Source organism: Thermobia domestica, chromosome 2 (genome assembly GCF_964235325.1).
Source record: "Thermobia domestica chromosome 2, izTheDome1.hap1.1, whole genome shotgun sequence".
Classification (NCBI taxonomy): Eukaryota; Metazoa; Arthropoda; class Insecta; order Zygentoma; family Lepismatidae; genus Thermobia; species Thermobia domestica.
The window spans coordinates 171,500,124-171,522,831 of record NC_137455.1 but is presented as its reverse complement, the minus strand read 5'-3'; the positions used below and the strand labels follow the sequence as shown (position 1 = coordinate 171,522,831).

Below are 22,708 nucleotides of genomic sequence, written 5' to 3'. Positions count from 1 at the left end.
TAGCAGTCATAGACACAGTACTTTGAGCCACAACAGAATCCCCTGACATTCAGACCTGGAATCCCGTATCACTTACGTAAAGCAAGAAAACCCGCATCTTTTCATCATTACGTAGTGCATCACCCCAAATTTCCGTTGATTCTCCTAAAAAATGTGCTAACTACTCTACATTTTCTTTCATGAACCTGTGTTTTTTGTAATCTCCATTTGCAACATTTCTGTGCAATTTATAAATATTGCTACATAGCAAAACAATCATATACTCTGCCATATTTCGCACGGAGTCACCTATTTAGCTTGCTCCACAAATTTGGAGAAGTTACTAGCATCACAGAAGAGTCTTTGATTTTATTGATATCAAACGCGGAGTAGTTACTCGGCTCGAGAATAGAGGTGTGGTTACTTCAAAAGGGCGGGGCTTCTTCGAGGTCAGCCGAGACGACTAGTGCTCAGTTCTCTTTTTATTGATACCAATGCGAGTAACTACTTCAAAATTGGGCGTAATGAGTAACTTCTCCGTTTTATTGATATCACCTAATATTTGTATGGATGTATTTATTTAAATTTTGCAGTTTTTTAAAATGAAAATAAGTTGTTCAAAAACTCAGCCTACACGTGTGTCTAATTTGAAGTATTTGAAGATCATGTAAATAATAGTTTCTTTCTTGCTTTAAAATGTAGTACTAAATGCAAAAATGATAGCTAGAATCAGTGGGAAGACATTCTATTTTATACCAAGCGTGACTGTCATAAAATTTATAATGAAGTGAAATATTAATTTAACGACATCAAAAATAAATGAAATTTGATATTTCACAATTTCAGCATACTATTTAATACAAAAACAGGAAAAAATGTCCGCAGTTTTGCTGTTGGAAAATACTGTGTTTACAAGTGAAGAAATGTGTTTAATACAAGTTAAAATAGCTATGTTTTTAATATACTGAATGGCAAATCCCAGAAATGGGAACAGGATATATATACAATTTATTTGAATCAAAGTGGGTGAATGAGTACTGCATGAGCAATATCCGACGCTTAGTCTTTTATGAATTCCTGGCTCATCGCTAGTTCAAATTCTGTAGTACCGTGAATTGAATCTACAAATATAATTTCCCTGCTTTGGTGCCTGAGTATTATTAGTATATTAATTTTGAAATCTTAGCTTATCGAAAATTTCGGCTATCAAACAAGATATGTATATTGTGGGTAACAATATATTTTTTGATTCAGAGTATTTGATCTTTTGTGCCATTGGGGTAAAGAACCCTATTTGTCTCGACATTTTTAGCGTATTCTGTGCACAGTTGTATGATTAAAGTTATATTTTGTAATATGAATCTTACTATCTTTTATTGGATTCTGTACTGGATAATTTACCTGGCAAAAGGAGGGGCTGAAATAAAATTAAAAAATTCAAAATGTTTCTAATCTATTTATCTTTTTTATTTCAGCTAATTGAAGCTGTGGTGTTACCAATGACACACAAGGAAAGATTTGAGAATCTAGGTATCCAACCACCAAAAGGAGTATTATTGTATGGCCCTCCAGGAACAGGTGTGTTTTGTTTATATTGATATGCACTTTTGAGAAAGGTGAAGAAATGAAAGGAAACAATAAAACACTTGCGATAGTGAACATTTTGGTGAAAATTCTATGTTCCAGTTGTAAATTTGCTAAATACTAACTTAAAGTACGTGAATTGAAATACTCAAACAATAACTGAAGTAACATAGGTTTATTTACGTACTGAAGGTCGATCCATATGCAAATGGTCAGTAGTGGTTTTTATTATTATTATTATTATTTAAGCATATGCCGAGGCAGTCTCAATTTAGTGGAATTGCTGAGTAAGGAGTATATATTAAAATAAGTCAATATAAGATGACCTACTCAGATTTTCAAGTACTGTTCTTAGAAGATTTGATCTCGACTTTCGTAAATAGGATTACATATTGATAATTAATTAAAATAAGGCACTATTTATCTTTAATAGAATAACACAAGAACAAGTAGGAACTCTCTATAGGAATTTTCTCTTATTGTAAATTACTAATATCTAAATTTTCATAGAGCTCCTTCGTAGCTAAGCGGTTATCGTACGCGCCTTTGGCGTGGGAGACCCGGGTTCGATTCCTGGCGAGATGTTATATAGTTCAGATTCCACGTTAATCAGTAGGTCCACGTCTCATGTAGTCTCGCTGCTGAACGCGACGTTAAATTCAACGAAATTTTCATAATTACTTTAATACCACTGAGGTGTTATACTAGAACATGTGATTTACTATCAACAGTTTAACATGATTTAAACTTTAAACCATCCCGACGAAGGACACTCGAGCTTTTGCCTAAAATATAGTGTAGCATTTGAAGTTAATTCCGGTTTCAACATGAATACTTTTAGGTTAGTATTGACTTAAATGAATTGACTTTTCTCTTTCATGATCTTCTATTGAATTCTTATAGCGAATTTGTTGACAATTCTGTCGGAAGAATCCAAAAATACGATAGAACAATTATCTGGGTGTTCAGTAGTATATTTTCAGCAAGAGTTGATCATATTAAGTTTGTTAAGTAAGAAATCTATATCATTTCTGTGTACAGCATCTATGTAGTGGTAGTATGTATTGTATCTAAATGTGTTGTCCATTAACATTTGGTTCTCAAAATGGTTGAAAACTGTGTTCGTTAGGAGCAGGGAAGGGTCTTCCCATAGCCAAACCATTATATTATTAGTAATAACTATCTTTAAACTGAAGCGGTTAGTATTTAGACAAACGTCCAAACATTTATTGATTTCAATTTTACATTCATTGCATTGTTTAAGCCAACCCTTGTATATTTAGTTACTAGTTGGATTGATCAGTACACGTCCAAAATCCGTTGAAATTTCTGTTTTAGTATATTTGTAATTATCCGCCGTAAATTTGATTTTTTTTTTTTTTTTCTGTGATGTAGTTTGTTAACCATTTAGAAAGAAGATATTCTGGATGCTGCATGCCTGAAATGGTAGACCTAACAAGATTGGTTGGAGATTTGTGGACTTCCGATAACTCATTAGATAGTGCGAAAGATATCTTGATCAGTATTCTTCCTTGCTCATTAAGCAGTCATAATTGTTTTATTGTCCCTCGTAAACTTTTATTCGTATAATGTTCCATTATATTAAGTATTTTTTTTCATAGACAAGTGTATTATTGTTGAGTATACATGGTATTATTGGTTGTGTTTTCATCTGCACCGATAAAATGTGTTACTTGGAAAGTTAGTGAACCTCTTTTCTCCCACATCCTCATTTTAAGTTACTCATGGTAGAATTGAACACATAAAAAATGCAGCCGTTTGCCTGCAGACTCGTAATTATACTGGTACTGATCTTACTAAGACACAGAGGCACATCGTTTCGTCATCTTAGAAACAATAGAAAGACAATTACTGGCAGTTTTATTCTAACACGCATTGTATTTCATATTATTACATTAGTACTCAGTGTTATAGTAAAGATATTAGACTAATAAAATTTCGTGTACAATATAGAAATAATCTGACAAAAAAATAGAAATAAAAGTCATATCTGAGGCGTTAAATTACTAATAAAGTGGCATGGGAGATTTTTTAAAGTTACTAATCGAGTGTGTGAACTAACTGAAAATTAAAACGTTCAACAATCAAACGTAAATTAGAACAATCCCTTATTCTAATAAGATCTTTGATTTATTCAAAAACTCGGCACTGTTTCGTCGTAAGTGAAGTATATTTCCATAATAAAATCAGTAGCAAGTTCAAATAGGAAACTAAGAATTGTGAGAATGAACGAAGAATAAAATAAAAAGATATTTCTTTTTCTTTAAAATTGCTACTAGTAACTAAGCCTACTTAATTATAGGATTATAGTGGTTTTCAAAGCTAAACCAACTTGTCTTATCAGCAGTAAAACTGTCATATGGTTTTTAGCGGCCACGTGCGGTTTGTCAACCAGTTGGATGTTGCCGGTATTACAAAAGCTTAAGCGCTCTCCCCATCGCCAGGGTAAACAATCAAGTCTCGAACTATTTTTTCTGAGTGTTGCAAACCCATGAGCAGATAAATAAAACAAGAATAACCATTTAAAATAGGAATAAAATACATACAGGTGATTCGACAAATAATTTTCTCTCCTTTTAATATAATAATAATAATATGAGCCGTTTCGGACTACTGTGCATTTTCGGTAATGCTCGGAAAATAGAATCGATCCTGGACCGCCCGTTGGACCGATATTGTATTTTTACCCGTGTGAATCGGGTTTTCCCGATTGAACCGTATGAATAGGGTTGGCCGGATAGCCCCGTTTTTATGAAAACAAGCTTGGTCGGTCATTATTGGAAATAATGTGTTGTTTCACTTTATTATCGTAACACAAATTGTTCTAATTATCACGTAGGAACGAGTCTATCGGGTCAAACGGTCCAAACAGGCGAAACACGGGTCAAACGGGTTTATCAGATATAAGGATCGAGTAAACCAAACGCAATGGTTATCGGGCGGATATTGTTTACCTGAAAAGTTCAAGCACTAATTATAGTCAATCTTAAGAGTTCTAATTGTTTGCTTTTTTTTTTTTTTTTTTAAGTTAGCCGACCAACTAACTTGCGGATACATAAATAGAAATGCTCAAATCTAAATTATTGCATTATATTATAGCAATGAGCATGAACGTGATTTACTATTAGGAGTTAGTGTGATTTAGTGTGATGCACTAATGTTAGTCTTTTATAAATAGCATTATTATTATTATTATTATTATTATTATTATTATTATTATTATTATTATTATTATTATTATTATTATTATTTGACAGGCCATCTGTCTATAATGATAATTTAAAACTTTTTCCTTTAAAAAAGAAATGATTAAAAAGCATTCTGTTAAGTACCTAGATCCTCATATTTATTAATGTGTGCAGGTTAATATCTGAGTAATAAAGTTATCGTTATCATTATTAATTTCCTGTGTATAGTATCCTAATTTGTGGCTTGACCAGTTCTTATCGTCCAATAACGTGACGAATCACATTAGAAAGAAACTGATCAATTATTAGCCTGTCTAGTTATATTAGCCTGTATAACTTGTATTAAGTTAGAAATAATGTACTTAACGAGCAGAGCAGACAAACAGGCAGTATGTATCTTTATTAAGCCTATTACTAAAATTTTTATTATGAGCAATAATAATAGGCCTAATGATAGACTAAATTCCTGGCGCAACAGCCCTTAGAAGGCTTGGACTTATGGCACTCATTCCTGTGGGGTGATGAGTTGTCAGCAGATCGGCTACCCTCGCCATTAATGCTTGCTTTGTGAACTGCAGTTCGCTACTTTTTTCTTTCAAGTAGCTTCCAATTGTCCTCACGATGCTGGGTGGACGCCGCAGCGCCAACACCGTCTGGTGAGTACGAATAGTCACACCTATCTTTCCTCTGACCAGACTCAGGACTGCTTGACTTTACTGATCTCATGGGGAGTGATATTCCAGTGTGGCTAGGACGTTGGTAATAAAATAATAAATGCTTATTGAAATAGTGAGAAAATTAGCTAGGAAATATACTAAACTGACTCCCTGGAGCTACGGTCCATGAGGGGCAGTGCCTACCTAATGTCGCAATACAACACGCATCAGCTACGCACTGAAAATATTCAAGATAGCACGATCTTGGTTTTTAAACTGTGCCCGAAGTGGAAGATCTAAGAAAGTATACCCCGCATACTCCCCTCTTCGATTTAGAGCATTGCTTTTACGTCATTTATGGAAAAAAACATAATGCAAAGGCTTGGATCGGGAATAAAGAAGATTTGCTCTATTCGATAACATTTGCATACTTCCCGACGTAATAAACATCAAAGTAATTTGTGTTTTAAACTGTACAAAGTAGAATAAAATAGCTTTCATATATTGTCACATGATGTGGGCTGATTGCAAAGACTAGCTACCGAAACATACGTTCTTCAATCACGCTATAAAAGCTATGGATGCCAGACGGAACAAACGCTGTACGATGCTATTATGATAACCGTAATGGCGTTAGTCATACTGAGAGCTTTATACAGTTCTACCTGAGTTGGAGCGGCAACGCCGAAATCTAGTTACAATGAAGGATTTATGGTAGGGACAAATAAACCCTTAGATCTTGACCTTCGAGGAAAATATTGGTTATGTTTTGTCGCATACTATACCTTGTCACTTTTTATCAGAGCTCCATCGTGGCTATCTTTTTAGCGTACGCGCCTTTGGCATGGGAAGCCTGAATTCGGTTCCGGTGGGGTCTAATGTAGTTTGTATTTCATGTTAAGCTCTTAAGTTCATGTCCTATATAGCCTCGGTGCGAAAAAGTTGCTTTAAATTTCAATCGAACCATCCATTTTGTCTTTTTTTTAACATAACACGTATTGTTTTAAGCAAAAAATAGATAAGAAAAAGAAGTCTATCTTTTATCTTTTGTTATCGCTTAGTGACTTCTTTCCTTGTCCAAGAGTGGCAAAGATTTTGCTTGATATATGTATATATTTTTCCTCTTGGAAAGTCGAAAAGGAAGCCTTCAAAAAGTACAATTTAATAAAATACTATTACTTTTTTATGACACATTTATTATATTACTTTAATTTTAGGAAAAACTCTTTTGGCACGTGCGTGTGCTGCTCAAACAAAGTCAACGTTTCTGAAGTTGGCTGGCCCACAGTTGGTGCAAATGTTCATTGGTGATGGTGCCAAATTGGTTCGAGATGCTTTTGCTTTAGCAAAGGAAAAAGCCCCAGCCATCATATTTATTGATGAATTGGATGCCATTGGTAAGTAGTTTCCATTATATTACATAGATTACTGCTTATAATAAATTTTATTACGGAATTTGTTCAGAATATTACGCGTAGGTTGTCAGTATTCAGGTGTTGAATTTACATATGAACATGACGAATCATATAGGAGTTATACATGGTGGCCCAAAAGTAGGTATACAGTTCCGTATTGATCAATTCATTGCTTTTTATATCATTTCTTATTATTATCCATCTAGTAGATTTAGTTTTTTTATTATTTGTTCTTATTGTCTTTTTACTTATGTCTTAAGCTCGGAACATTCGAAGCAAATAAACCTATAAGCTAGAATGTTATACTTGACTAATGCAGGAGTGTATACACATTTTTGGGCCACCCTGTATATGAAAATGCCATATTAAATGCCACCAGAATTAAAGAACAAATTCAGAGATTCAGAATACTTACAGTCTGGTCTGAGTAGCTATTTGGAGGATATAAAAAAAGACAAGGGGGTGAGGGTTATTAATGAAACAACAAATAAAATTTTGAGCTTTTTTTTGTTTTTTTTTTAAAAAAAAACTGATACTGGCACTTTCGACAAGAGTTGGCTTTCTGATTGACCTTTTTGCTTGGTTCAGCAATCTAAAAGGAAGAAGCTCAGGCTTCATGGATTGGGTTTTCTTAAAACGGTTATTTGTCTTCATTTTCACATGGTGAAGGATTAAAATTCATGCTAGATTCTCCTGTTATATATATATATATATATATATACCGGGTGCACCATTTATAATGTCCCACCTTTATAACAGAGGAACTAAGAGAGTGACAGAAGCGAAACTTTGCACAAAGCAACTACAGGAAGGGGGACATCTATCCATATATTGGGTAACATCACTAGGTGAACAGTGTTGCCAACCCAATATAAAGTTATGATTTTTTAAATGGAATGACCTAAATTTAATATCATAATTCGAATCAGCAATGAAAACAAAGACGAAAGAGATGACACTCGTAGATCAGTGTTGCATACTTTTTGAGAAATATTGTAAAACATATGTCAAATTTAAACGCCTTTAACACACACAAGGAATGAAGTAGTAACTATTTGTGCACATTAAATGAAATACTGGGAAGAACTCTTTAAAATGACTTCAAGTTTAGAAGGATCAGTTAAACAGTGTTGCCACAACAGAAGAGAGAAAAATTGAATTTGGAAATAGTGCAATAACTTGGAAAAGGTCCCTAGTACAGCATGGGTTTAAATGCATAGAGGAAATCAGTATGTCATAAGGAGCATTGTCACGTTTATTTGAGATCGATAAGTCAAGTACTTACTAAGATATTCGGTAGTCTGTAAAAGCTGAGAATTTTGTGCTGTACAAGATGGTAACGCTGTTTCAAAATTCCCTTTTTTCCTTCAGCGTTGGAGAAATCGTGAAGAAATGATTAAAATGAAATAAAACATTAATCAATGTACATACAATGAAATGAAACCCATTTCAGTCCTTGAAGGGACTAATTAAACGTAATGTGGATATAAATTGTTCTTGAGTTAGTAATACCAATTCAAATTTTAACAGGATGGTAGAAATACGTTTACGAGACCTACCTAATAGTTATTTCGTGCAGTGAATATACTTATTCTCGTGCAACTTTAGGGGAGTAATATCGAAACAATTCAATATTATCTGTAAATATTACCGACTTGTTATTATTTCTTTTTTAAACACGAATGAATGAAATAAGTAAGAGTGTTCCAGTTGAAGCAATACAATGAATGATTTGCGAGCATAATTTCTTTGGCTGTATTGTAGCTGTTGGGTGTACCCAAGTGGTGTAATCAAGATAATTACTCAGTTTCTTCGTTTGCACGTCTAAGAGGATCATTCGGAAGCATTGTCCAAGAAATTGTTCATACAAGAAATGCAAGATGTCATTATAACTGCTATGCCGATGATCACTAACAAAATGTTAAATATTGCTTTGCGTTGACGTAATCCATATCGGAATAGTTCCCCAAGTCTTCGGCATTACCCATCAGGTCACGAAACAAATTTCTTTGTGTGGTATACTTTGTACAAATGAACTCTCACTTAGGAACTTAAAATTTTAAAGTCATTGGCCCTAACTGAGTATTTTTTTTTTTTTTTTATTTATTAATATTTTGCTACCATATTATAAATCGCTACAAAGGTTAGCTGTATGAATTGTAGTCTATATGCACCAATGAAATGGGCATTTTTTTTTTCTGGAAATACCTAATTATATGTACCATAAAATTCGTGTATTTTTTAAATTTCTACTTTGCCGCCAACTTTTCAAACTGCACGTTATCTTTTGTATTTGTCAGCTCATTTATTGAATGTATAGTTACAAATCATCGAATAAGTTTGAAACGCGCTACTGCCTTTCATGTGAAGCTCGACATAATGTTTTAAGTACATTTTTAGGAGAATTTCTCGTGCAGCTTTACCTTTGCCGTACAACTCAAAATAATTGTTCAAAAATTAGAATTCTTTACAAATTCCTTCTTATTGTTTACTAAATGATTTGCGCTGGCCGACATGAAAACATGTCAAATGGAATAGTTAAATTTCAAGGGGACCATCATAATCAATTGTTGAAAAATTAAAATTCTTCTAGGATTTGCGTGTAAATACGGCGTCCGGATGTATGCATAAAAACTGCAATGCAAAAAACAAGAAACAACCTGTGCTAGTAGGCCACTAAAAAGCACGAATGCTATCTAACCGAGTCACGGCAGGGCGAAACTGAAGGGTATCTCTGGAGAGGGGGTGAGTCCGAAGGGAGGAGGTGCGTCAGCGAAGGTTGCTATATGCCAAAATAAGGATAGTGAAATGAATGGATTTTGGTAATGATATGAGTTTCAATAATACTTGTCACGGTTTCATACTTGTAGCGTTCCACTTGTAAACATAAAATACAACTTATGTACACTGTGCACAAATACAGCACCGGTGGAAAATAGTTTCTAATACAACTATCATTTATATGCACTCACTTATTTTATCCCTAGAAAAGCACTCGTAAGAATTTTACACATACTCCGCGCCACCCGAATTGGCGTGTGGCATAAACCAATAAACTCATAGTGCACTGTTACTAAACCTTCAGAGAGGAATCAAATCATTCATAATTAATTTTGTTCGTATTTGTGGACAATTATGAATGAATAAGTTCCTCCCTGAAGGTATAGCAACAGCGCATTGCGATCTTGTTGGCTGATGCTACACGCCAATTCGAGGGACGCGAACTATAGTAATCTACACTTGTAAACATAAAATACAGGTGTATTACTTTGTATTTAACTCTATCACTTGCAGAAAATTGTTCTTTATGTCTTTTCATGCAAAATACGGACTTTTACCTGTAAATCTTTCAAAATTTGTTGCGTCAAAAGTAAAAAAGCACCATATTTACTATAAATTCAAAGGTAAATAAATTGACCAAAATGCAAGTACTAGCAAGTAGTAAGACTGACGTAATGTACTATACACTGGCTCACGCACAACAATGCTTGATATGTTTGTAATATAGAGCTGATGGGATTCACTAAAATTTTACTTAGGTGTTTTTTTCTTTCTTTTTGTCCTTGAACATAAAATATGAGTTAGGATACGTAGGTTGGCTTTGGTTAGCTTAGTTTAGTAAACTCCTTCTATGATACTGCAGCAAACGTAAAAATTTGTGAATTTTGCATTAATATCACAAAAATCATTGGTCCAAGTTTTCTCTTACATACACAATTGCTAGGTCGTAATTACTGAATGTCTTAAAATTGTTTTATACGGCATCATTCTGCAGTGAATTGTGTTAACGAAATTTAAAATATGGCTTTTTTTCGATTATCGGTATGCAATAATAATAATTATTGCATCGTTTCTGCGTTCGTTTGCGATTCGCAAATTTTGCGAACATTATTACGAAATTAGACTCATATACTGTTATTTAGCGTGGCACATAGACTGTTATATTTGTTATGGTACCAATAGCTTCTAATGTTTGCAATTAGTATTTAGATGTACTGCTACGTACAACATTATGTCCTAGCAACTGTTCGGAAAATTTTTTGCAATGTATTGTACGACAGTCACTTCGAAAGTTTTGCAGACTGAAAGGTGTTATGCAAGCTAATAATTTATTGTACAAAATATCTTTTCATGCGTTCAATACAATCTTCATACTTGTTTATAACAGCTTCCCAACATTTGGCAAATTCTGTATTCTGGATAGGGCACCTTCTTTGTTGAGGTGTCTGATTACTCGGGTCACCTCACTGAAAGCTTCATCAATCGAATCAGAACTTTTTCCACAGAGTGGTTCTTTTAATTTGGGAAACAATTCAAAGTCTGGTGGGCTCAATCAGGACTATATTGCGAAGGAAAGTATTTCCTATCCATACTTGTTAAGTGTCACTCTTACTTGTAGAGGAGTATGCGGCCTTGCATTATCGTTCAGAATACACCAGCTGCAAGAATGTCGGGGTTTCTTTCAATAATTTTCGGGCGCAAAACATTGTGCAGAAACAGCATGTAATATACGCCTGGTATAGGCGTCCCCTATGTCACTCTATTGTAGCCATCCCTCCATTCGTATCATACGCGAAGATCATCGTGAGTAAAACGTTTGATTGTTGCTAGCGGAATTTCTTCGGGCGTGAAGAGTCTGAACTGTTTTATTGCGACGAATGAAACTTCAATTCTCATTCAAACTCTCGTATCCAGACTTCATCAATTGCAACAGTCGTTTGGAAAAACTGATAACTGGAAAAACTTCTGTTTGATAACGTTGAAGCAATTTTTCTGCGATTCTTTTGCAACATGCTTTCTGCTCTTTACTCAGATCATGCAGAACCCATCTCGTCTTCATTTTCAGCTTTTCAGTAATAATTCTGTAAAGTGAAGTGACAGATATTTTGGTCTCATACGCAATTTTCTTACATATTTTCGTCGACCCTCTCTCAAAATGTCATTCACAATAATCTCAGGAGTGTAGTCTGTTGCAGTTGACGGTCTTTCACATCTTGAGGTGTCCGCAATGATTACACGACCTTCACGGAAACGAGCTGAGCACCGAAATACAGTGCTATGATCCACTACACTATTTCAACAAACCTCCCGCAAAACATTGTAAATTTCAGTTGAATTCTTTCCACATAGAGTTTCGATGTTGATATAGGAACGCTTATCATCATGTGTAACCCAACCTCAGTCAGATTCACCACTGAATTTCTCACAACACAGCTAAGCAAACCAGAAAGCACAGAAACAATCATCAAGCCCAAACTCTGACCCACAACAAATCTAAAAGTGACTCTAAACGGTCGTGCATAGGCTGTGTGCAAGACTTTTGAAATGACCCTCGTACCTGGACCATCTCATTACGTAACGGTTTGCGTCAACACAAAGCGAAAAATAAGCAGTTCGGTTTTACTTTCACGTGGTGACGTGTTTGTTTTCTACGGACAGTTCCACGTTTGCTTATCCTGAACTCCAAAATATGTTACATCATAATGACCACGTAGCACAGGATGGTGCTTGTCTCTCTCCCTTGTCTTCCTTTACGCGCATATACACTGTCGCTGAAATGTCTCCTCCATACGGACAAAAGCCCGTGTGAGTTTGCAACTTCGTTCAATTCAAATAGATGAAATGATAGTTTCTAGTGACCACCATGCATGGGTTTGTACGTATTTTTCCGAGAATAATCACTTTTCAGACATATCATTTTGCAGTATATCATAAATCTGTATTCAATTATTGTTAAGCATTGTACAAAAAGCAAAAGATTTTGATTGAATCATAATAGGAAAATTGTGTGGTTATGCCTTAAAGTTAAACGGCGAGGGCACGGTTGTTCAGTGGTAGAGCGCTTACCTCTGGTGCGTGGGGTCACTGATACGATTTCTGATTCAGTAAGTTTGTGGTGGATGACATCGTGTCCATGGAGTTGTCAGGTACTCTCGCTTTCTCTCACATTCTCATCCCATTAATTATTCTATCATCAGTCACTTGCCTTAACCATTGTCTCCCTTAGTCTAAATGGCATAATCGTGGGACGTTATACAGAAAGTTACGCTGCGCTAAGGTATACAATGTCGTATATAATTTGCAGAACTATGGAATATTCTTTACACAGTATGTTTACACTATTTTGTTTACAAGCATACGCAACTTTGCAAACGCGCCTGTCCCTATAGACACCTTGAGTTTCCACTAGTTTCGCCCAGCACTGACTTAATTAAATACTTCCTTGCCTTTTGTGGCCATTCAGTACAGATTTGATCATGTTCTTTTTTTACACTGTACTCGTTTACTCGTCAGCCTAATACGGATCCAACCGTTCATGGATCCATTAGGCTCTCCGTTTCTTAACTGATCAGATGCATTTCTTGTTTTTAATGGCCACCTAACACAGATTTTTTTTTTTTTTTGTGTGTGTTTGTTCAACTATAGCTTTTATGGCATATTTCTACGTGCTGTACTTTTACTAGTAACGTTTGGGTCCTCATAAGGGAATCGGCACCTATGAATCCATAAATGCAACTCACTTCTTAAAAACAATTTATACATTAGTTGTAGTTAATTTCGTGGTGAATGAAATACAAAATAAGTTGTGTATGGTCCCCTAAAATTGGTCAGTACGTATAAATATTGGATGATCTGAAAAATTTTCCTACCATTTAACAGAACTTAGCCTATGTATTTTCAATTCAAATTTTATAACTATTAATATCTACGTTTTATTGTCTTTTCCAACTTATATTCAGGAGAAAAAAATAAAATTAAAGAAATATATGTTTATGATGATAAGAAACAATTATTTGTAACATACATTACAAAATTAACAGAAAAAATATTCTGTTACCTTATTTTAAAACGTTTGCTTTAATTCAGCATGTCACAGAATATAACTTGTGTCACAGATTAGTACTTTAATATTTCTCCAAGGAAGAGGGAAAAAAGGGAATTTTGAAACAGCGTTACCATCTTGTACAGCACAAAATTCACAGCTTTTACAGAGTACCGAATATCTTAGTAAGTACTTGACTTATCGATCTCAAATAAACGTGACAATGCTCCTTATGACATACTGATTTCCTCTATGCATTTAAACCCATACTGTACTAGGGACCTTTTCCAAGTTATTGCACTATTTCCAAACTCAATTTTTCTCTCTTCTGTTGTGGCAACACTGTTTAACTGATCCTTCTAAACTTGAAGTCATTTTAAAGAGTTCTTCCCAGTATTTCATTTAATGTGCACAAATAGTTACTACTTCATTCCTTGTGTGTGTTAAAGGCGTTTAAATTTGACATATGTTTTACAATATTTCTCAAAAAGTATGCAACACTGATCTACGAGTGTCATCTCTTTCGTCTTTGTTTTCATTGCTGATTCGAATTATGATATTAAATTTAGGTCATTCCATTTAAAAAATCATAACTTTATATTGGGTTGGCAACACTGTTCACCTAGTGATGTTACCCAATATATGGATAGATGTCCTCCTTCCTGTAGTTGCTTTGTGCAAAGTTTCGCTTCTGTCACTCTCTTAGTTCCTCTGTTATAAAGGTGGGACATTATAAATGGTGCACCCGGTATATATATATATATACTGATATTTGTTTTTAATCTGGATAACTTAATGGTGCATTTACGATAGGAATAAAATCATCACTTCGGACCAAATTTTTGTCTCTATGAACTTTCCTTGCTATAGTGGCTAGAGTTCGTGCCTTTGGTGCACGAGGCCCCGGGTTCAATTCTCGGTGAGAGCATTGAGCTCGCTGCGGTAATTTAGCTCCCACGTTAAACTGTAAGTCGCATTCTGTGTGGTCTCGCCACTGACAACAGACGTAGATACAAATCAATCAATTAGCTATCTCTTTGAATTAAATTTGGAAGGTTAGTAACGACCAGTGGCGGATTCAGGGGGGTGATCCCCCCCCAAGAAAAGGAAACTTTCTTTTTTATATATAAATAAAACCCATCCCAGAGTTTGGAGCTCTTAAAAGTAGCTCTAAGTAGCAGTATTACAACCCCCCCCCCCAGAGGACGTCCTGGATCCGCCCCTGAAAGTGTCATACAGTATTGCATCCTTTAGGGGAGATCTAAAGTAAATACGATATTGATGGACAAAACAAAAAAGAATTGAGAAAGTCAAAGTATTCCAAAATTCACAATTTTAAAGTACAGTACTGTTACTTTTTGTCAAAATTATCTTTCAGGCACTAAACGGTTTGACTCAGAAAAGGCAGGAGACAGAGAAGTACAAAGAACTATGTTGGAGTTATTGAATCAGTTAGATGGATTCAGCTCAAATACAGAAATCAAGGTAAGGTAGCAATATCTGTATTCTGGAATTACGTTTTCTTTAGTGAATAGTAGAACATTGTAATTATAAATACGTGGTGGTTTGTTATCAAATGTAGATATTAGCCTTGCACGTAACATTCTTCTCCTCTGATAGCAAGTATGTGTCAGACATACACAGTGTTCATCGTCAGGTTTTTAAAGAAATAAAGAAGAAAAGGGAACTAGAATTAAAAGAAAAATACACGAATCGCTAAAATGTTCGTTTCAATGATGTCATTAAAATGTGTTAAAAATGTTTTGATAAGGGTGTTTCAAATGAAACATTCCTTTAATCATATTCACCATAGAAATAAGATTACGGTAGGAAAAGAAAAAATCAGCCAATTAAGTTTCTTTGTAGATTTATTAATATGCAAGAAAAATAATAAGTTTCACACAAAAAATCTGTTGAAAACTGGATAAATATACATAGATACACTCCTCCATTCATCAATGTATATATATATATATATATATATATATATTTATATATATATATATATTCATCAGTATGCTCCTTAAAAACAAAAGTGAACATCTGAACTAAAATTCTTCCAAAGGGCTTTTTCGGTGTACTCTGGAAATGAAATGCAGAACGAAGAAATAAAATATCTTTGAAATCTGGAATAAAAATAGTTACTTTATAAAGTTATTTAAGAAAGGGTTAACGGAGACTAAGGACCGTAAACGACAACAAAAATAAATAAATATGATAAAAAATCTGTTTACCGAACTTCCAAATTGTAAACAATTGAACCCCTTCCCCCCAAAGAACTTAACTGACCAAACTCGATGGTTTAAACGAAAACAGGCGAAAATAAGGAAACGAAGTGAAATATAGAAGTTATTTTACGGAAAGTTTACAAACCAGTGGGTAAAGATTTCTAGATATTACAGAAAGAACCATCAACGAGAATTTAAGTACATATAATGAGTGCGAAAAAGAACATCCTGTTTATGTTGGGTATCGAAAAATTCAAAACACAATAACTTACGTGGCATTAACGAAATGAAAATTTTATATATAAAGGTAACCAAGAAATGTTACCTCGGAACGTAGAAGATCTGCTATTAACTGAGAACCAGGTAACTGTGTAAATCAAATAGCATGGTAACAACACAGCAGAGAAAATAGGAAGAGGAATTATCAATGGGAATTTACTTTATGAAGTTAAATATACATAGGGCGGTTTCGTGAAGATTTTCTTTTCAATTCTAGTACATTTTTCTTCTCCCTTCTATTATTATTATTTATTTCTGTACTTTGATACAAAATCGAGTAGTGCAATCACCTTGAGCAGTAAGTCTTGGTTTATACAAGGGCTGCTGAAAAGATTTCTGCAAGCTGCTATTTACAGTGGCACTGGTATTCCGATATTATAAAGTTCGGAAGAATAGACATTTCTGTATTTAAATTACGTTTGATTGTTTGTTTAAGCGTACATGTTTATTTTGTGTGAGGGGAAATTCCTCGTGAACACTTTCGGACAATGATTTTATGATTTCAAATGTAGTGTAACGCAGAGTCAATGCATCGAGCGACTTTATGGGGATAAAGCACAATCTATTAGGACTGTACGATTGACTTTGAGTTATAATGTGGTTGTGTATTTCTGAGTGAGGAATTTCGTGAAGATCGTCCATCCAAGTTTGTTGTTACCATTAATGTTGATGTTATGCGTAAAATGATTGAGAGAGATCGACATACAGGGTCGTATCCAGAAGTAGTAGGACTGATTTTTTTTTTTTAATTTATTTATTTATTGAACATTTTGGTACATCGACTTCATACTCTTCAAAATAGGCCCCTTGGGCATTCACACACTTCTGGTAGCGAGCCTTCCAGGTCGCGAAGGCCTTCTGGAAATCGTTCTCTGGGATGCCGTTCAGCGCCCTCGTCGTCGCCGCTTGGACCGCTTCCACCGAGTCGAAACGATGCCCCTTGAGCTGCCTCTTGATACGGGGAACAGGAAGAAGTCCGGCGGTGCCACATCAGGGCTGTAGGGGGGATGAGGCAGCGTGGAAACTCCGAATTTGGTCAGGAGATCCCTCACAATCCACGCGCCGTGGCATGGCGCGTTGACATGGTGGAGCTTCCATTTCCGCACCAGGCCTGGTCGCACGCGTGTGATCCGTTTTCGCAGCCGTGTGAGCACTTCCACGTAAAATCCGTTTCGCAGCCGTGTGAGCACTTCTACGTAAAATCTTGCATTTACACTCTGTCCAGGAGGTACAAACTCATTATGGACATGCCACGACGGTCAAAAATTGCAATCAACATCGATTTCACTTTCGATTTCGACATTCTGGCCTTCTTTTTACGGGGTGATTGTGCGGCGCATGGTATCCTCCTTGTAGGCCTGCGTAAGCATGTCCTTAGTTTCGGTCGCTGATTTTCCCAGTTTGACGCTAAACTTGATGGCGTACCGCTGTTCCAAATTTCGCTCCATCGCAACTGACGACGAGGCGTCACAACAGGAGGTCACTAACACAGTGGTCCACACTCAACTAACGCACGCAGGCGACTGCCGCCGGTCGACACCTGTTCCCAAGGCTCCCCTCCATAACATCCGGCCTTGCAGTCTCCCTACATTGCTCCGCGCGCGGGGGAAAAAAATCAGTCCTACTACTTCTGGATACGACCCTGTATGTCATACCGTGAGATTCAAGCATCCTTGCGCATCCTTGCACATTGACATGAAAGCAATACATACGAATTTTCGTGCCTGAACGTACGGAAATTTTCAAGCCGTGGGATCCCAAACAACTTGACCGCTCACAAGCAAGCTGGTGTCAATTGGCGTAAAGAAATGCTCAAAAAATTCAACCGAAGCAAGTCAAATTTAGGATACTGCATTGTTACAGGGGACGAAACTTGGATCTGTTCACAAGAACTCGAAACTAAACAGCGACGTACAGTTTGCGCATTTCAAAGTGAGCCGAAACCAACAAAAGTTGTTCGTTAAAGTAGTGTTGCCAAACAAATGATTGCATGTTTCATCGGTTATACTTGATATGTAGCAACCATAGCTTTAGAAGATTGAAGGACTGTAAATGCTGAGTGATATATAGCAATATGTTCGTAAGAGGTCATCAGTGAATTGCTTAAAACAAACCCAAATCGGCGCATTATTCTTCACCACTTAGCGCACTTTAGTTTTCACTCAACACTCCAAATTGAAGTAAAAATGTCGAATTACTGATTCATTGTCCGTACTCATCTGATTTAACAGCAAATGACTTCTTTATGTTCCCTCTTAGCGTATGCGCGTTTGGCATGAGAAACCCGGGTTCGATTCCCGGCAGAAGTTCTTGTTGTTCGGATTTCTAGTTAACCTGTAGGTCCACATCTCATATAGCCTGAGTAAACCAATTGCTGATACATTCCGAGCAACAGTTTCTTAAGTACTTCATCAGACTGACGTGAAAAATAAACGAGCAGGCATAAACAATCAAAAATAATTTAAACATAAAAAAGTATACTCTTTCCCAATTTTATAATATCGGAACACTAGCTCTATTCTAAGTAGTAGTTCGCTGAAACTTTTCTAGCAGCCCTAGCTTCTGTTCTGAAAAGAGACGATAAACTTCAGTCAGTCAGTCAGTTAGTTAAATTTTAATGAAATACATCAAGGAAATAGAATCTTAAGTAGATTTCATTGAACATCGTGTTTTATAAACAGGATGCACATACACATCTTAGTTCATACAGAGTTAAGTAATAGCAAAGCTTTCACAACACATTTGATGATTTCTTAAATGAATAGGCTGGACATATACCAGGGCTCATAGCGAGCCACTTTTTTTTTTTTTTTTTTTTTTTTAACTAAAAGTTACTTTTTTTCATGTTGGTTACTAAAAGTTACTTTTTTTTTTTTCAAATTTGTCACTAAAAGTTACTTTTTTGTGAGGTAAAGTGACTTTTTCATGTGATTTATGTTTTATATTGGCAGTTTTTTAAGAAAAATATTATAAAAATAAATGGAAAAAGGCAGAAACTTGTTACTCATTATTCTTCTGAAAGCTTCAGTACTTGCTGCCACATGTGAAACAGTCAGCTTTATTCTCACTTCAGCTTTTATTCTTTCTAAATCACAGTGGATGGTTAGTGAATGCCTAAGCTCTCAAGGTGGGGTTGAGAACCCTTCTGTGTCTATTCTTTCTTCTGTCATAACAGTCTCTCGTAATAGTTAATGCTCCGCTGAAGTTTGTGTGGTTCATCTTGTTCGTCTTGTGTTATGCTTCTTGTATGTTCTTCTTAAGAGTAGGTGATGAATTTGAATATTTCATGGCTTTGAGAGCTCTCAATGCTAAGTTAAATATAATGTCTGAGATAAAGAAATTCGGAAATAGGCCAGAACTGGTACCATTTACTCAGAAACTTCTTACATTTCCTAAGTCTGCTTACCGTAACTACAAAGCATACTTAGAAAACTTAAGAAAGGAGGAAGCTCAAAATGAAGTAAAGAAGAAAAGATGAACCAAAACAACAAACAAAGAGAGAGATGATGGAGAAATTGACAAAGAAAAAAAGGGTCATGATGAGATTTTGGTCACTTTTCAACTATTTACAAGAGACCAGACCACTATGAGCCCTTATATACGTAGCAATTAACAAATACGTTCGAGAACACTTCACAAAGTCCAAGAACCAGTAGCTTTCGAAAGAGATTAACGGTACAATTAAAACTTTTTCTGGCCCTCATTATGCCTCACAAAGCTCTGTTTATTTGGTGTTTATTTGGTATTTGGTGAAATGTTATCAATCATCCATGTTAAAATTTTCTTGTTAAATTATATTGTTGTGTTGGATTATTGTTGTTAAGTGGTTGCTGTAGAAGCGTATTCTTATAAAATAAACTTATGTGATGTGTGATAAATCGTAAACTTTAACATGTTTTACGTAGTTTTCAGTGTAAGTAATGATATCCAAACTGTATTCAGTTAGAGTATCTTACCAATAATACTTTTTAAATCTCGATAAGGAGATAGTGCATGAAGTTGGGTTTAGAATTAAAATCAAGAATATTGTATTGGTTTAGCTAAATTGGTATGGTAACCAGCTATAAGTTTTTAAATTCTAGTTGCTACCGTGAAATAAACTATCATTGCGAACTACACAATCATCATCATTATTGTCACCATATTAATCATATCACGCTGTCACATGTCATGAATCAGACTTAGTAACTTCCTATATCTGGATACATCCTAGTACTTAATTTCATATCCACAATTACTACTGATTATTTCTTTCTTAATTACAGTATCATTCTGTATAACCTTATATCTATTCTTACAGTTTCAGAACTTTATATTCTAGCTTCCAGGAAGCATCTTCTATCAGTTAAACTTCGTGCACTAGACCTTTGGTAAACTTCCACCAACCATAACTCACTTAAAACTGAGATTTCATTTCATTTTACTATAATTCTTGACTTAATATCCCAGCAAATTGATCCCGTGTATATGTATTGACTTTCAAGTTACTCTGCTTAACTTTTTTTTCTTGCTTTTTTTTGGGGGGGGGGGGTAAGTTTATAAATCATAGAATCACATTTTAGCTGTATTTTTGTTGAATTGAGCATTATTTTTGTATAAAATATTCATCTGTAACTATTTTTAAAATAATAAAAAATAAATGGTTTCTTAAAGAAAAATTATTAATGATGAGAAACAGTCATGCCACTCTTTCAATATTCGCAGTTGATGATGAATAAAGGGTTTTACACGGAATTTGAATATTTAATAAGTTCTAATAAAGTATAAAATAATACACTTGATACTCTTTCGGCAGGTTATAGCAGCAACAAACAGGGTGGATATTTTGGATCCTGCTCTCCTTCGTTCTGGTAGACTAGACCGGAAGATAGAGTTCCCACACCCTAACGAAGAAGCCAGAGCCAGGATAATGCAGATCCACTCGCGTAAAATGAACATTAACCCAGATGTCAATTTCGAGGAACTTTCTCGATCAACAGATGATTTTAATGGTGCCCAGTGCAAAGCTGTATGCGTTGAAGCAGTAAGTTTGTTTTATCTTGGTCACATTAAGGAGTATATGTATTTAGCGGGAAACATGCTGGAAAATGTCGATAGATACTCATTAATTATATTGAAAAGTAAGAAAAACAATAAAAGAAATAGTTTTGGACCAAAATTGGTATGGAGGACAGGCAATAGAACATAAAGTATGTAGGAAAAGGGTGATTACGATATAAAAGATTTTTACTTACATTAGTATTATGTTTTGATAGCGGCCAGGCTACTTTTATTTGGGCCACCTGATATGATACAAGCCTGTTTACCACTATTGATGAACAATGTGGTATTTTGTCCGAAATATTTAAATTATTTGAAGAAACCATCATAGTGTAAAGGCAGATAAATTAGATTATAATGTTAAAGTATACTCTTTATGCTCTGTAAACATGCTCATCATCATCACATAAATATCACAGCAGCGACTCATCAGACTTAGTAATTCTCGGAGAGTTACCAGTAGTAATTTTTGTAGAGTTAGCATACAGTTCTGGTTTTGTAGAATTACCAAAACCAGTTCCATACCCACGTAGTACGATGAGAAGAAGTATGATTTTTATATGATTTGTTATACCCTTAATTTCTTTTATCATACTGAAATGATGAAATCTTTTTTTAAAACAGGGTATGATCGCCTTGAGAAGAGGTGCGGCTGCTGTAACGCATGAAGATTTTATGGATGCTATTCTTGAAGTCCAGGCAAAGAAGAAAGCAAACCTAAATTACTACGCCTAGATAATGTGGAGGTTGCTTCTTCTGAGTGTGTGAAAGTGTGAACATCAGTGATTTCAATCAAGTACTTGACTGTTAACGCTTGTGTATACGTACACTTTATATGTAGAGAGACCTAAACGAAGTTGTTGAAGTTGGTGTGTGATATGTAATGTTAATAAAATACATTCTAAATACAATATATATATTTAATTGATTGTATGGTATTTTTATTGAACATGTTGAGATATGATATGATTTATATATATATCGGGTGTTCTAAAAATGGGGCCCACTGACCACAGAGCATTATTCTACAAGTCAAAATAAAGCAAAAAATATATATATTTGTATATCTTTCGAGTCATCATCTAGAGAGACAAATTGCACTATGTGGCAAGGTCGCAAATAAAGAACCATAAATTAGAAGTACCAGTGAGCTCCTCGGTGGCTAAGCGGTTAGCGTAAGAGCCTTTGGCATAGGAGACCCGGGTTCGATTCCCGGCGGGAGCTCATGTGGTTTGGATTCCACGTTAATCAGTAGGTCCCGTCTCATATAGCCTCGCTGCTGAAATGGACGTTAAACTCAACATTAACTCAACTTAATTAGCAGTACCAGTCTATCAAATAGTTATATCGATTCTTTCCAGATTGCAACTACAGTCGATATCACTTGATACTAGCATCATTTATTAGTGTAGCAATAGATTCAACTGCTTTGTTGTATTCATAGACTAATACATATATATATATATATATATATATATATATATATATATATATA

The 22,708-nt window shown here is 35.1% G+C and overlaps 1 protein-coding gene across 2 annotated transcripts in view; it reads left to right on the top strand.

Moving 5' to 3' along the window:
- Rpt5 (26S proteasome regulatory subunit Rpt5) overlaps nucleotides 1–22,142 on the top strand; it is a 42,189-nt gene extending 20,047 nt beyond the window's left edge. For both annotated transcript variants that reach the window (XM_081747839.1, XM_081747834.1), the window contains exons 5-9: nucleotides 1,455–1,557; nucleotides 6,646–6,825; nucleotides 15,045–15,151; nucleotides 20,969–21,196; nucleotides 21,838–22,142. In XM_081747839.1, coding sequence (XP_081603965.1) covers nucleotides 1,455–1,557; nucleotides 6,646–6,825; nucleotides 15,045–15,151; nucleotides 20,969–21,196; nucleotides 21,838–21,948 — 729 coding nt within the window. In that variant the 3' untranslated portion in view covers nucleotides 21,949–22,142. The remainder of the gene's footprint in view (nucleotides 1–1,454; nucleotides 1,558–6,645; nucleotides 6,826–15,044; nucleotides 15,152–20,968; nucleotides 21,197–21,837) is intronic.
- Nucleotides 22,143–22,708: the final 566 nt, after the last annotated feature.